Source organism: Aotus nancymaae, unplaced genomic scaffold, assembly GCF_030222135.1.
Source record: "Aotus nancymaae isolate 86718 unplaced genomic scaffold, 86718_ANA_hifiasm-v0.15.2.pri h1tg000041l, whole genome shotgun sequence".
In the NCBI taxonomy this organism is placed as follows: Eukaryota; Metazoa; Chordata; class Mammalia; order Primates; family Aotidae; genus Aotus; species Aotus nancymaae.
The window spans coordinates 41,868,257-41,884,087 of NW_026988455.1; the positions used below are offsets into that span (position 1 = coordinate 41,868,257).

Here is a 15,831-nt window from a genome sequence, read left to right on the forward strand (position 1 = left end):
ATTATCAGGATGAAGACTGTCAATCACGGTTAATAAAAACCCCAGAACACGACAAAGATCCCTTTTACTATAGATGTATTTTATGATATCCCTCACTTTATTATGTCACATAAATCAAAAGGGAAGCATTTATCTCATTCGGAAGCACCCCTTCTCTCCCTGTGTCCTCGCCCCTCCCCCCCCCCCCCCGTGCCAGTTCCCAATCCCTCAAAGATGCTTTGTGTAAGAAAGTGCAAGTTTCCCGTTCTGGCTTTATTTTTGTTCCCTTTTGCTCTCCTCCTGGCTTCCCACCAAACCAAGCTAGCAAAGCAATGGCCCCGGTTCCCCCCCAACGCCTGACCTGCCTTTACTGGGAGGAGAGCGGGAGAGGGAGCGTGCATTCCGGAGCAGGCTGCTTTGACTCCGACCACAGGCTGTTTTGTGCAGGCTGTCCCTCTCCTTCAAAACCGTGCATCCCCTCCCCGAAGCAGCAGGCAGTGTGCCTCCATTCAGCCACATTTGGTATGCATGAGCACGGCTGCATAGAGAGGGGAGGTGGCTTTCTTAAAAAGGTTGAGGAGCTCAGGCAAGGCTACTTGACTAGTCTTCCAAGTTCCAGGAAGCCTCTGCCCTAATGGAATTTGCAGGTGTGGAGATGACCATGGGATGCCAGAGCCGTGGGGGACCGTTTATTTGCTAGGCATTGCTCAGGTTTGCAGTTTCTTGTTTTCCCGGTGGAATTTGGAAGGGGTCATGAATCAGGCTGATGCTCCTCGACCCCTAAACTGGACCATCCGGAAGCTGTGCCACGCAGCCTTTCTTCCATCTGTCAGACTTCTGAAGGTACTGTAACTTGCAGCTTTGAATGGTGCTAATTACGCTTTTCAGGTTTAAATACCCAACTTGGGGACTTGGGCTGGGACGTACCTTTGGGGGAGCATAAATGCATGCAGTACTGGCTCTGTGGCCAGTGGCTGGAGAGACGTTCTCAGTACTTCTCCCCTCCCCCCACGCCCCCCACCCACACTCCCTGGTGTCAGTGACAAGAGGTTGGTGCAAACCACACTTGAGAAGGAGGTTTTGGTCTCAGAGAATGGGCTACCTGGTGCTCCCCCCACCCCTTTTAACCATTTCTAAAACAGAATTAATTAACTTCTCTGGGCGGGTGGGAATAGTAATGGGAGTGAAATCCTTTACTCCCCTGTGTTTAGCTCCTGAGTTTTGTTTTGTTTTTTTCTCTCTCTCCCTGGGGAAGCCCTTCGACCCACTTTCCCTTTAAACGGAACCTGAGAGAACAAAGGATTCTCCTCATTAGTTTAAAAGCGTTGTGTAGTTAGGTGGCCAGTCAGGTGAAGACGAACAAAGACTGAGCCTGCTCAGATAGTGACTTTTCGGTGCCCTTATTTTTAGAAAAGGCATAAAAATGTGAGTCTCCTGGGTGGAATCAGTAGTGGGAAAGTATTATTAAACATATATTGAATGTCAGCTCGCTCTCTAGCTGTGAGTCACACAAAAGAAAGGTACCACACCTGAGCAGCAATTGCTACCGTGTGTCTGCAGCGCTTCTCTTTCTGGAAGCAAATGCATTCAAGATACTGAAAAAGTCCATACAACTCTGTACTAATCCACCTTCACAACCTGGCTTGTAGGAGAGGAAACACAAATTAGATTTAAAGGTGCAGGAAACAAGTAGTTTTGCCCAACAAATAGAAGGTGATAACACTTAATTGAGAAAGGTACATATCTCTGCTGTTGTGCATCCATTTCAAGGTAAAAAAGGCAAAGTTCTTAATTCTCTTTTCCTTAGTACATATGTTCTTTTGTTTTAATTACCACTGAACATTGAGTCCAGTAGACTACAGTGGAGAATTGATGAATTAGCCCTGAATACACGACACCTGCAGAATTTTGTTCTGAGGCTGTGCTCTGCTTAGGCTGGGTTTGATGTGGACAGTGAGTTCCTTACAGCTAAGTGGTGCCTCATAGCACAGTATTACCCCTTGCCTGAGTTTTCCTTGTCTTGTTAAACACCAACTGGTATTAACTTTCAACAAAGGCTGCCCCAAGTGCTGTTCAAACTCCCATCATATGGTTGTCATGGCGATGGCTTGCTTCCCTAGGGACTATTTGGGAGGAAAGGCAGGTTTGGGCATGGGTAGTAGAAGAGATGCTTCCTTGGATATGTGTGTTTTTGCTGTATTGGAACAACATGTGTGATAGGGCAAGAAAAAGAATGAGGCCAGAGAATTAACAAATCAGTGTACATTTTCTCCAGAATCACTAGTGAATCAAGAGTCGGGCAAAGAATGGGCATATCTAAGTCTCACTGAAAAAATTTAACTCCAGTAATTCCATGTGCAGTGAGAAATATTTTTTCAGCTAAAGTCATGCATCGGCTTTAACCCAAAATAATGCTTTTCAATTCTTCTTGACAGATACGTGACTATCATTCTTAATATGTTATTAATTAATCTTCTAGTTTTTTTTAATGGAGAATATTATTCATTTACTAGTCAAAAAACCAGCAGAGAAGTACCTACCTGAGGTACTTCTTTTAGGAGAAGCTCTGTCTTTTTAAGAGAGCTCTATCATCTTTTTTAACTGAACGTACTGTCCATTCTATCTGTCAGGAGACGCTGTTAATGCTACAGCAATACTTTCATTGGCGTTCAGTTCAATGTTACCATCCTTTATTAAAGTGATGCTTTGTAACAATTTATTGAATAATGTGCATTACTGTGTATCCTTCCCATTTTTTTTCAATATCTGAAAGACAGGATGGAACCTTACTAGAGAACTTTTTTCCCAAATGGCATCTGTATTTTTGAAAGTTGATAGCTATCTTATGAGACTTCAGATATTGAGGACATTTCAAACTCTTAAAAAAAAGTAAAGTACTACCAAATTATTTTGGCAATACTTGGAAATAAAAGCTGCTTTGGTATATGACCAATTGTGCACTCTCTGGCTATGAATACTATGTAATTTTTTCCTCTAGACTGTGTTTGTCCTATGTTTACTTTGGTAGTATGCATGTATTCTTGCCCTAGTTTTGTCTTTTGAGTAAAATGTAAGTTCATGAGTAATAATTGGCATTTTTTGGTAAATGCTCTTCCTGGCTAAATCTAGAAATGAAATATTTAATAACGGTATTTCTTATGTCCCTTCCTTTCTTTCTGCTCCTTCCCTTCCTCTCCCTTCTCTCTCTTGCTCCATCTCCCTCCATACTACCACCACTATGTTAATTTGATGGATAGATTCTCTGGAAATCTAGTAGATTATTGAAATCTTAAGGTAACAAACCCAATTCTCCTATTCAACAGGTAATTTTTATTACTCTTCCAAGCATTGTTCTAATACGACCTGCCCTCTCTCACTGCCCCTACCTGTCAGTAAGTGCTGTGTAGGTCCTGATGGCTTGATTAGATTTAGCTAAACTCTTATCAGTCACCATTTCTGACAGACTGGACTCAAGCCAATCTCCCTTCCTATTCTTTTCCTTGAAAATGTGTGTTTCTTTGCTAACTTACTTTGGTACCATGTTATTATTTAGAAATGGCTTCATAATCCTATTTCCTTATTTCCCATTTTCTAACAGAAACAGGATACTAAAGAATTAGAAGGGGAAGGGCAGCATCTGAAGGATGAGTTAAACCCAATGAGCATTGGAATATACTTATTATTCCTCCTGAAAGCATCTCATTTGTTGTTTTGTCCATCTCAGAGCAAATTTTGAACATGCCAACAAACTCAGATTTTGAATTTGGGGTTGCATTTGGAAATAACACTTAGAAATGAGTTTCTGGACAGGCAAGCAATGATGATAGCCAAAAGACAGAGCCTGTTTTCAAACGGGTAAATTTCAAATGGGACTCTTTCCAACTCATTTCTCTTCTGTTGTCGTTTGCTTTATTCTTACGTGTTTCAAGATTGCATCTTACTATTAATCACAAAAAAAGTCAAGTTTATTTCAGTGACAGAATGTTCTTAGCATATTTCATATTCATTATCAGGTCTATCTTTGCCATTGTTTTATTTGGAAGCTTTTATTTTGGTAACATGTTGAATTCAAAGATTATTTTTAGGGCAGAGAGCTTTCCGTGTATTGAAGTCTTGGTGAACTTACTGAAGGAAAGGGTTCTGAAAAGTGGGTTGCATTGGGGGAAAGGGAAGCACTGTATTTGTGACAGATTTTGGAAAGACATTTAAGTCAATGTGTTAATGAAGACCAAATGATTAGTATCATTTTTAAGGCTTTCAAATTTTTACATTGAGAAATCTTATGACTTTGCTTACTTTAAACAATGTCAGAAATAGAATTAAGAAATTATATTCTGGGCCAGGTGCGGTGGCTCACACTTGTAATCCCAACACTTTGGGAGGCTGAGGTGGGCAGATCATGAGATCAGGAGCTTGAGACCATGCTGGCCAACATGGTGAAAAACCCGTCTCTACTAAAAATACAAAAATTAGTTGGGCACGGTGGTGGGCATTTCTAGTCCCAGCTACTTGGGAGGCTGAGGCAGGAGAATTGCTTGAACCCAGGAGGCAGAGGTTGCAGTGAGCCAAGATTGTGCCACTGCACTCCAGCCTGGCCATAGAGTGAGATTCTGTCTCAAAAAAAAAAAAAAAAAAAAAAACAAAGAAAAAGAAAAAAGAAAAATTATATTCTGGAAAAAGTCAGCCTAAGCACTTAAACACTGGGTCCTAATTCCACTATGTTCCTAACCAGCTGTGTGAACTTGAGCAAATTACCTAATCTTTCTGTAATGTGGTGCCCTCTTTAAAATGAAGGGTTTGGATTTGACTGGATTTACATCCAATATCCTCATTCCCTATGCTGAAGCCTGTTATGCTTCTTGGGCATTGAAGAACGTTGTCTATTTGGATTGAAAGAATTGAATATTAAAATGGAAGAAGGAATGGATAGAGCAAACGACAGTGTTTAATATTAGGTTGGTGCAAAAGTTTTTTAATGGCGAAAACCACAATTACATTTGCGCCAACCTAATAGAAGGCCTTGTCTGCTAAGCTGCAGCATTTGACCATTAGTCTAAAACTAGGGGGAAGGGGAAGGCAAGTAAAAGAATTTCTGCAGCGAGGTAACCACCAGATTGGGGCATTACGTGGTTGCTCTGGCTATAGTGTCTAGAATGGGTGAGATGATACAACTGGAAGCTGAAACATTAGATTAGAGGCCTGGGGAATTGATGATAATCTGGTTCAGGCAAAAGTAATGAAGGTAAAGTAAACAGGGCTTGTTAAATGGATTAGTCGTGTTAGAGAGAGGAATCTAGGATAACTGAGGAGTTCTCTGTCTTTGCTTTAGGGTTGGTGGTTGTCGCAGTATCTAAGAATGAAGACGCCGAGAAGGAAGTACAGTGATTCTCACTTTGTAGTTCCTCTTTCCTGGGCTAGAAAGGGTATTTCAGTTATTGACTCTAGTAGAACTGACAAAGAATATTTTTCACTCATCTCAATAATGAAGATGAGCCCCCATTGAGTGTTCAATAGCAGAATTCTTTGAAGTAAATAATATTCAATCAGTAATATCACTGTATTTTTGTTGTATACCCTGCCTTCTGATAAAACTCTGCAGAGTTTTACGTAGTAAATTCTTAAAAAAAATTTTTTTTGAGAATCTAGTCAAAAACCCAAACTGTTGTTTTATTTTTAATCCTTCCTCTTTTTGATACAGAAGTATTATTGAAAGTAATCTAGGTAACACAAGAGAATTAATTGAAAGAGCAATGATCAAGTTAGTCTATCAGATAAGCACAAATTCTGCCCAAGTGCTAATGTTTTATACCTCTATAATTCCATATAATGGTAACCAATGTTTATTCTATTGTTCCTGAAGCAAAGCAAGATCCAAATAACCAAATGTATTTGGTCTGTCTTCAATAGTTGATTTCAGGCATTCCAGGAACTGACTTCCCTCTGGTGTTCTCAAACTCTTCAAGAAACAATTACATTGAAATTTGTTTCAATTTTTGTTTTAAATTTATGACCTTCAAGTTGCCCCATTTACATCCAGAATTCTGAATCTTTGCAAAGGAGGTAGAATAATGTCAAAAAACCGGCACTTTGCGTAGCCAGGACGTGGTACTCCTGAGCCACGTGCTAGGGAGCAGCAATTAAGTTTCCACCACAAGAGAGGAAACACACACCCATGTGTCTAGGTGAATATATTGGCAAATCCTGGCAAACAAGGTCAGGAAATTTGTAATGGACCAATTCCACTAAGTGCCTTGAAGATGGGAAACTTGAAGAATAAACTGCTTTGAGGAAAACATGGTGTATGGTTACGTAGAATTTTAATGGCTTCAAATAAAATAAACCTCCGTCTTTCCAACCAAGGCCTGCCAGCCTTGGATTCCCTTAAGAAAAAAAGTGAGAAAGAAAAGAATAAAAGAAAATGGGACCAAACGAAAACCCAGGAGAGAGGGAAAATTGTATATCAAATGGTGGCTTCGACTCAGGCTGCTGAACAGTGAACAATGTGACTTGTCTTTTTGTGAAATGTTCCTTAGGCAGCCTAAGGGAAATTCCTGAGGCAACAAGAAGCCCTCCTGTCTCTCTGGAGAGTTCTGTCTCCTGATGCCCTCTCTTGTGGAGGCAGGAATGAAAATGTGTGGTCACTGGGGAGTGAGGAAGGAAATGGCTGGGACATCCAAGTCCGGGGGCCACTGCACTCTGGGATGCTTGGAGGCACAGTAATGCCCCTGGCAAGGTCTGTCTCAAGGGAAAGGGTCCTGCTGCCCTGGCAGATGACTTCCTGCAGAAAGCCAGGACATTGCCTACCCAGCAGCAGTTCCGTACCCTCCCCTCCGCTCCTCTGTTGGTGTAACCTCAACTGGCTCAAGTTAATTTTCAGATCATATTTTTTCCTCCCTTTCCATTATCTAGCATGAAAAAGAGTTTTACAGGCTGTGACCAACAAAATTATTCAACAAATGTTTAATGAATCAACAAACAAATGAACAAACACATGAAAGATACATGAAATCCCAAGAATGCTTAGAACCACTTGGGGAGCTTGTGAGAAAAGCAAACAGTCGCTGGCCCACTCCTGGAGGTGTTGACTGAGTCGTTAGGTGGTGGGTGCAGGAATTTGCATTTTCATAGTTCTGCCAGTGATTCCGAAGTCCAGAGCTTTTGGAAGGACCATTGAAAAAAGCTGCCATAGATTCAGCTGAGCAGGAAGGAAACTTAATTCAGAGGTCTCTCAGATGGTAGTATCTGGGCAGAACAGATTTTGTGTTAATCTACAGTAGGAGCAAAAAGTTTTAATTAAACAGTTCGTAGGTTTTCAATATGTAATCATGAAAGATCATTTATAGAAAGAGAAGTAAATTGAGTTCAGCTGCCCTGCTCTGGGTTATAGATGATATAGTCTGAAGAAGTGTTTTCCCTATTTCTTTTTATTTTCTGTTTGTTTATATGATCGTTTCTCTGTATTTTTTTCATGAACATTTTCAGTCACATGATGTGGAATTTCAGAATTTTCTATGCTGTCGAACTTATATGGAGATATGGTTGTGAACCAGAGCTCCTGAAAAATAGTATTCACGGTCAAGATTCCCGAACATCCTACATATGCCCCCTTTCTTTATTCCCTTATAATGAATGTCCCTTGGACTTGCAGTGGTCACTCAAGGGCATGTCCTTTAGATTCTAAGGTAGGTGATAGGACCAAGTGAGAAGTGGCCAGTTCACTTGGTGGCCAAGGCCGAAGCAATCATAACTGATGCCCATAATTCTAGACTCGCCCACCTATACCTCCACCCCACAACCTTCACAAACTAACCAGCGATTCTGGACAGAAAGGAGGAGGAAGACAACATTTAGGGCTTTCATTTGGAAAAGCATAATTATATTTACAAAAATTTTATATTTGGAAATATTTAAAATGCTGCTTAATATTAAATATGTAATATGAAAAAAGAGTGAACACAATTTTCCTGGCTCTTGAACATGTGGCAAAGATACAGTGCTCTCTGGGATGGGATGGTTCAGGTATAAGAGGATCTCTAGGAAGGACACACTTAATTTTTCTGTTTATCACACAGATTTGTGTTTAATAGACTTTGGGAATTCTGATCTAACCACTGGCTCTTTTTGTTTCATTTTCAGAGTTGAAGTTTAGGGATAGGAGTTGGATGGGGATGAAGTTTAGGGATAGTTTATGCATAGGAGTTGCAGTTTAGGGATAGCATTGATCAGTTTTATCTCTTTTTCCCCAGATGAGTAAAAATTCTTCATGGTTTGATGCACAGGTAGACAGACGATCAATTGATCAGTAAGTAGGTAGGTAGGTAGGTAGATAAATAGAAAAAATAGAAGACCGATATGGAAGGTAGGAAGGATTCTGTTTATAAATCTATTTACAGCAACATTTTACATATTGAATTGTCTTACATGAAGAAAGTTTTATGAAACACAATGAGTCCTTGAAGGAGTGTTTCTCAAAGTGTGGTCCAAGCCTGTCTACAATAGAGTCAGATGACAGTGATGCCACGTAGACTTATGAAGTTAAACCTCTGGGAGGACCTCACAAACCTGTATTTCACAAATACCCCAGATGAATGTTATGCACATAACATTTGAGAATCTCCTCTTCTAAAGTGTAATCCTTTGATAAGAGATGTTGATCATTAAAATTATCCCTCTGGCATGACCAGGCCTCAGTATCTGATTTTTATTGTTAAAAATTGAGCACTAAGTATCTCTCTATATATTAATAGAGGCTGAAAATGTATCCACATCTTTAAAGTTCTCATGCTCACAGACCATTGGATGACTTTTATAATTTTTGTAGGGGATTTATCAGGAAACCTGATTTAGATACCAAAAATATGTAGTCGATTGGTAGTATTCTGGATTCAAAGAAAATACGGTGCGTTAGCCTCATTCTTGTTTACTTTAGGAGACTATGCACTTTCATGATTAGAGTCAGAAAAACCTGACAGCAGAGAAAGAAGATTAAGTCGAATTTCTGCCCCAGTCAAGTGGCCATTGCTGAATCGAGCAAGCTCCCTCTCATCTGCTTTTCCTTGATAATTTCTCCCGACTTCTAGGATCACCCATTCACCACATTGCCCAAACTGGAAAACCTGGGTGTATGCCTTTTGCCTTGTTTTCTCCCATCCTTATGTAATTAGCCAATCAGTTCTGCCAGCTTTCCTCATAAATATATCTCTGTTCCACCCCCTTCTGTCTATTCCTAGTTCCCAAAATCAGTCTCTCTTTTCCTTGGGCCCAAAATACTACAGCCTCCAGTGTTGTCTACTTCAAATCCATCCTTCCCACAACCACCAGAATGGTCCATTTAAAATGCAAGTAAGACCAGGATGCTGCTGTGTTTGACATTCTTCAGTGATTCCTCATCTCTTGCAGAATCAAACCTAAGCTCTTTGGCATGGAATACGACACCTAAAGTGATCTGGCCTCTGCCTACTTTTCTGCCTTCCTATCTTTTTTTTTTTCCCTCCTCAAATCATGGAATTCTGTATAGCTGGGCTTTTTGCACAAATTATTTCTACCGCCTAAAAAACCTGCACCAGACCTTCTCCTAGCTAACTCCTGCCTATATTTTAATGCTCAACACAGGTGAGTAGGATGAGTTCAGAAACATTTTCCTGAATCCTCTAAGCTAGATAATGCTCTCCTCTCCTGCATGTCCATAAATGTCAGTGGGTATTTCTAGCTTTACTTTTAGTATGTGGTATTATTAGCTCTTCCAACTCATTATGAAAATCCTCTTGAAGTTGAGAATCATATCTTGTTCAGTTTGGTGTGTGTAGCATCTAGCAGAGAGCCTAGGCTATCTTTCTTGGGTGCTAGATGAATTAGATTTGAATAGGTAAATATTGGAGAAAATGAGTAACTGTGCTTTAGATTCAGTGTTCTGAAGTTACTACTTAGAGTAATCAAATGGTATTATAGGGTCTTGGTATTTGTGTGTGTGTGTGTGTGTGTGTGTGTGTGTGTGTGTATGTGTGATTAAAAGAATACTTTCAGCTTGAGATGATTTATACTTCATAGCTTCTCCAAGTTGGAAGATTAGTTAGGGAGTTGAACTAATACTTAGTATCCAGTGAAAGTGATAGAGAATAAAATACATACTCAAGGAAGAATCTATGTAGGTAGCACCAGATATCTGGTAATATGCTTTGATAATATGCACTGAAAGAGAAAGTGAGAGGTAAAAATTATCTCATCTATTGATCATGTTGGAGAAAAGGCATTTCTTAATTTGGTAATCTAACATACTTTAATATAATTTCCTTTAACAATGTTGTTGACTGGGTTATACTGTAAAATAGATAAAATACTCTTAGAAGAAAAACTATATTGTTAAACTTCCTGGGGCCACCCTTGCTTTATCCTCTAAATATGCCTTTGAAAAAGGTCTAGCGATAACTGTGTAGGCACTACCCAATTGAAATATTTTGGTGTTTCCATTTAAAGGTAAATGTGACTTAGGATTTATTTTTCTCTTAGTCATAGATTATTTTACTCTATCATGGATTGTGGATCAAAGTCAAATAGAAATCTTAGTTTATTAGGTTCCTTCAGGGAAAAAATAAAGTCGAAATAACTTTCTTATAGAAGAGATCAGAATTTTTAGAAAATTGTGCTACTGCTTGTTGGTTATGATCAACAATATATGTGGCTGGAAAGAAGGTAAATAATTATTTGCTGGCATAATCTCTGGGATAATCTTGCTAGAAGAAAATACTGGAAAGAATGAGCTATCATATAGGCTTCCATAAAAAATATCTGCTCTATTGTGCTAATCCACAAATAAATGATGACTTGAACATTTAGGATCTGGCAGATAAATTTGCAGAGTTGTTGAAAGCTTTGGGCTAGCCTAATGCTGTTTCGTTAAAACAGGATTTCTCAGCCTCAACTCTATTGACATTTGGGGCTGAATAAGTCTTTGTCATGGGGGACATCTGTCCTGTGCATTGTAAGACATTTATTGGTATCTTAGGTTTTTATTAAAACATAGCAGGAGCAAACACCCATCCCCACTGTGAAAACGAAAATATCTCCAGATACTGCCAAATATCCTTTGGTGAGGGGGCAAAATCACCCCCAGTTGGCAATACTGTTTAAACATTTCCTATTGAAAATAGATATTTTAAAGGGTGGATAGGTAATTGATTTTGATGGAATCCCAAGAGATACTTCCTAGTGATAGGAAGGGAATGCTTTAACTTTAGACACACTATCTTTTTCACTTTACAGGAGATTGAAGTTTAGCTTACATTTTGGAAATTAACTGGTCAAGTTTTATTCACTAAACACAGAAAGACTAGGAAATTATTTTTCATCTTATTTTCAATCATCTCTTGTAAGAAAATTGAATGTAGCCAATTTGTCTGAAAGTGTTTGAATGTTCCATATATGTTATTTTGTGAATCAAAAGCAGAGCATATTTTTCAGTTTGATTGATGGTATCAAGTGAAATGTTTAATTTCACCATTATTTTGTTCTGCACTAACTTCTACTTAGAACTGTGTAAGAACAATGCAATATAAATTTCATTTCAATGAAGAGATGAAGAAAATGTTTCACTTTCTCAGGACAAATTTTTTGTATGACATTAGCTCATGTGAGCAAACATTTTGAGATAAAATCTAGTCATTTACATGAGAAAGCTATATAATTTAATTTAAAGATGAGTATAACTATAGCTAATTTCAATTATTAATTTCAGCATGATCAAATGGACAAAAAACAAGAAACCGTGGATTTCAGCTCTTAATTAATTCTGCATTAATTAATATCCTAGCTAAGGTACTGAGAATAAATAGTTTTATCTTTCAACGCTTCAGCTTTCTCATCTATATAATGAGAGACTAGGATTAGATCAGTATAGGCAAAGTTTGTGTAAAAAGCCAGATCGTAAATGGTTTAGGCTTTGGAATCATACACCGTCTGTTGCAACTGCTCATCTAGTCTATTGCAACCACTCTATGGGTCATGCAGCCTCCATTGCCATACTCAATTTATATTAAATTGGAGCATGAAAGCAGCCACAGACAATACACAACAAAAGAGCGTAGCTGTCTTCTAATAAAACTAATTTATGGACACTGAAAATTTAATTACATATAATTGTCAAATGTCATAGAATATTCTCATTTTCATTGCTTTCAACCATTCTAAAAGGTAAGAACAAGTTTTAGCTTAACAGCTGTGCACAACAGAGGCAGGTGATACTTGGCCTGTGGTCCACAGTTTGCCAACTATGAGATGATCCTTACAGTCCTTTCCAGCCTTAGCATTCTTGAATTTAAATAGAAATGATGGAAAAGCCACTGGATGCTTTTATTTGTCTTAAAACTGCTTCAGTGTCTGAGGGAAATTAAACTAAACCGTTCGTGCTTATTGGGGACCAGCGTATGGTGGGCTCACTATCTTATGAGGGATAGGAGAATACCTGTTCTCCCTCTAAAAAATCGATGCAGTCTCAGTTCTTCGAAAGATGTAATTATTCACTATATATATATAAAAATGTACAGGGACTGAAGATGAAATGACAATAAAAGCTCAACATTTCAAAGGTCCTTTTTCAATTTGCAGGGTACTTTCTTTACATCAAATGAAAAGAGCTTCATAGCAACGCTGTGAATAAATGTGGTGGGTTCAGTTACTCCCCTTTGTAGCTGAAAAGATTTTGGTCCATATAGGTTAAGCCATGTATGAAAGCACTTTTCTAATTCCAAACTCCTTCCCTGCACTCCTCTGCATCTTGTATTTGCCCCTGTTACCTTCTCTCTTCAGCTGACACCCAGCTAGATTATAGAGTTATATCATGCATTAATAACAGACATTGGTAGATTGTCTAGGTACTTGACTACAAAAAGAATGAAATGGCAAATTCTCAAAATGATTATTGACAAGACAGAAAACTTTTCTGAGTCTTAGTGTCCTTCATTATAAATTGAAATAATAAAAATACTGTTTTGTACTATTCATAAATTAACATGTTTGTGTTTGCATAGATTATAGTTGGTATGCAGTTCATATTAATTCTGTTCCTTTCAACCTAATAAAACAAAAACGGTGCAGTGCAAATTAACAGAATTCAGTGTATCTTTGGTAATAAATTAGACTCAGGGAATGCATGTTATCTATGTGCAGCTGCTTTCACTTTGGAGTTATCGTAGATTTTACAAGTCAGGATTCTCCAGAAAAAACAGAAGCAGTATGATGTGTATATATATTGAAAGAGATTATTTTAAGGAATTGGCTTATGCAGTTGTGGAGACTTGACAAGTCCAAAAGCTGATGAGGAAGGCCAGCAGGCTGAAGACTCGGGAGAGAACTGCAGCTCAAGTCTGCTGTAGAACCAGGAACAGCTGATGATAAAATCTGAAGGCAGTCTGCTGGCTTCCTTCTTGCTTGGAGGAGGTGAGCCTTTTGTTCTATTCAGGCCTTCAGCTTATTAGATGAGGCCCACCCACATAATGGAGAGTAATCTGCTTTACTCAGTGTCTGCCAATTTAAATGTGAACCTCATCCAAAAATACCCTCCTAGAAACACTCAGAATAATGTTTGACCAAATATCTGGGCACCAACAGCCCAGAGAAGTTGCCATATAACATTAACCATCACGTAGATAATTGTTAATCAACTCATGGTAACTTAAATAAAAATTTTCCTCTGAAGTTAACCTCTAAAATACCAATGACGGAAATGAAGTACACAGAGACCCAGACTTCTCTGTTATGGGGCTCCAGAGTTTCTCATTTCTGCCTCTCTTGGCCCAGCTACTTTATACTTTTCTGTGTAAATTAGCTTCGTCTATTATTCTGTATTCTGCTAACACTTGGTACAGTGCCCAGGTCCTTGTAATCTCAAAGTTGCCTTCCTTCTGTCTCCTCAGTTTCTCTCTTTCCTCCTCCTATGGAAAATCTCATTAACCCAGGTTTGGTGAGATGACTGCCCTCATTTATTTAGTTCTGGTCAGAGAAATAGAGTCACAAGAGATAAAAATGGCCACCTAGACCCATTCATCTGGCAGGTGACACTGTGGGGAGCAGCCTCTCTTAGCAAGGATGCAGGCACAGTGCTTCACTAACTCAATGAGCATGAACTTCCTACACACATAGTAGCTTAATGGTTCTGGAATCTACCCAGACCTAGAAGGCATGGCAAGCAATCCAAAACTATGATTTCACTCTGCAAGTGATAATAAACATTTTCTATACTTTTTGCTAATATATAATAAGAGGAAATAGAGTTCAACTACAGAATCTCATTTTAGGTTACTATAAAAACAATATAACTGAGTAAGAGGCTTAGAGTCTGGAAAAAGTAGTAGACTCTCCTCCACTGGAGGAACATATTGAAATCACGAAGAAATACTTTCAGAGTCTCACCCTGAGATGGCAGGATGGGTTCAGATGTCCCCGTACATGCCTTCTTGAGTTGCTCCCATTGTTCACGGTTTCACCACTGACAAAAGGTTCCACAAGCTTTGTCAACTCTTCGGGCTGACTGAAATTGCAGCATCTCAAATTTATGTCCTTGAAAAAAGGAAGAAAATAGCACATTGTTTGGAAGTGATATCACAGTAAATATGGGTTAAAAAATGTTTATGATGCTTGAAAATTAACTATGCTTAAAGGAGTTCAGAATAAGAGATTATTAATATTTCAACCAGAATATTCCTACTTTCATTGAAGTTTTTCTGAACGGCAATTGTTCATACAAATGTAATACAGTCAAATGAGTACTGTTTTTGTTTTTAAGTGTACAGCAATTCACACATAAAAACAGCAGCATAAAATTAACATTTCTCCCCCAATTGATTTACTCTTTATATACTTATTCATTCTACAATCATCTATTGCTAAGTGTCAGAAACTGTGCTAGGTATTAGAAATTCAAAGATGAAAAGTACAGGCCTTTGATCAAAAGGAGCTAATATTGGAATTGAGGACACAGACAAAAAAAATTGGAAATAGCCATATAACTTGATACATGTTTTCATATTGGTGAGCAAAGATAGAAACTCCAAATGCAGTCTGGGAGGATAGGCAAGGTTTCCTTGAGAAGGTAACTCTTGAGCTGAGCACTGAAGGAGATACCAATGGGAAGAAGAGGCAGAAATAAATATTCTGGATTAAGTAGAGTGGTGCAGTATAGGCAAAGGTAAGGATGCATCCTAGAGATTATAGCTCATGGTGGGAACTCCCTTGAAGGGAATGAAGTATAAATTAGAGGGGAGCATTGTGGGTGGAGTGGGCTGAAGAGAGTGGCATGCAGCATAGGGACTGCTTCTGTGTGGGGTTGGGGGTATATTTATAATTTATAGTGCTTTGACGTACAGCTCTACGTTTAACAGTCTGCCTACTTTAGGTTGCTCAAGTTGAAGTGCAATGTGGCCACCTCCTCACCCTCTGCTTCAAAGCTCTACAGACAGCACCATTGTTGCCAGCTGCGCAAATGCAGAGGCGAACCCAAATTCATTAGTCATTAAATGTGGGAATTGCTCAGCCGCTGCAGGATGCTCTATTAAGAGGGTTACACTGTAGGAGGGATCTTCACTTTTCTTTCCTTTTTTTTTTTTTGTGCCCCCTGGCAAACTCATTTTCCATATCCAAACAACTTTGCAAACTGTCACATTGTGGAGAAACATTTTATCGTGTTTTATACATTTTAAAACGTCTTCATCCAGAATGATAACAGACTTAACAGAATTGTATTAGCTCTTAACAAGAGCTATGGCAAAAGTGTCTTTCTTTAAAATGTATAAAATGTCTTTTATACATTTTAAAACGTCTTCATCCAGAATGATAACAGACTTAACAGAATTGTATTAGCTC

General features: G+C 38.7%; 1 protein-coding gene across 13 annotated transcripts in view; it reads left to right on the forward strand.

Annotated features, from left to right (window-relative positions):
• Positions 1 to 378: 378 nt before the first annotated feature.
• The window catches only part of TRPM3 (transient receptor potential cation channel subfamily M member 3), a 605,449-nt gene continuing 589,996 nt past the window's right edge, over positions 379 to 15,831 (forward strand). For 7 of the 13 annotated variants that reach the window (XM_064361670.1, XM_064361673.1, XM_064361674.1 and 4 more), the window contains exon 1: positions 544 to 822. In XM_064361670.1, the coding sequence (XP_064217740.1) occupies positions 646 to 822 (177 nt within the window). In that variant the 5' untranslated portion in view covers positions 544 to 645. Of the gene's footprint in view, positions 823 to 15,831 lie in introns of all 13 variants that reach the window. The other 6 variants (XM_064361657.1, XM_064361664.1, XM_064361658.1 and 3 more) reach the window with 1 other exon arrangement.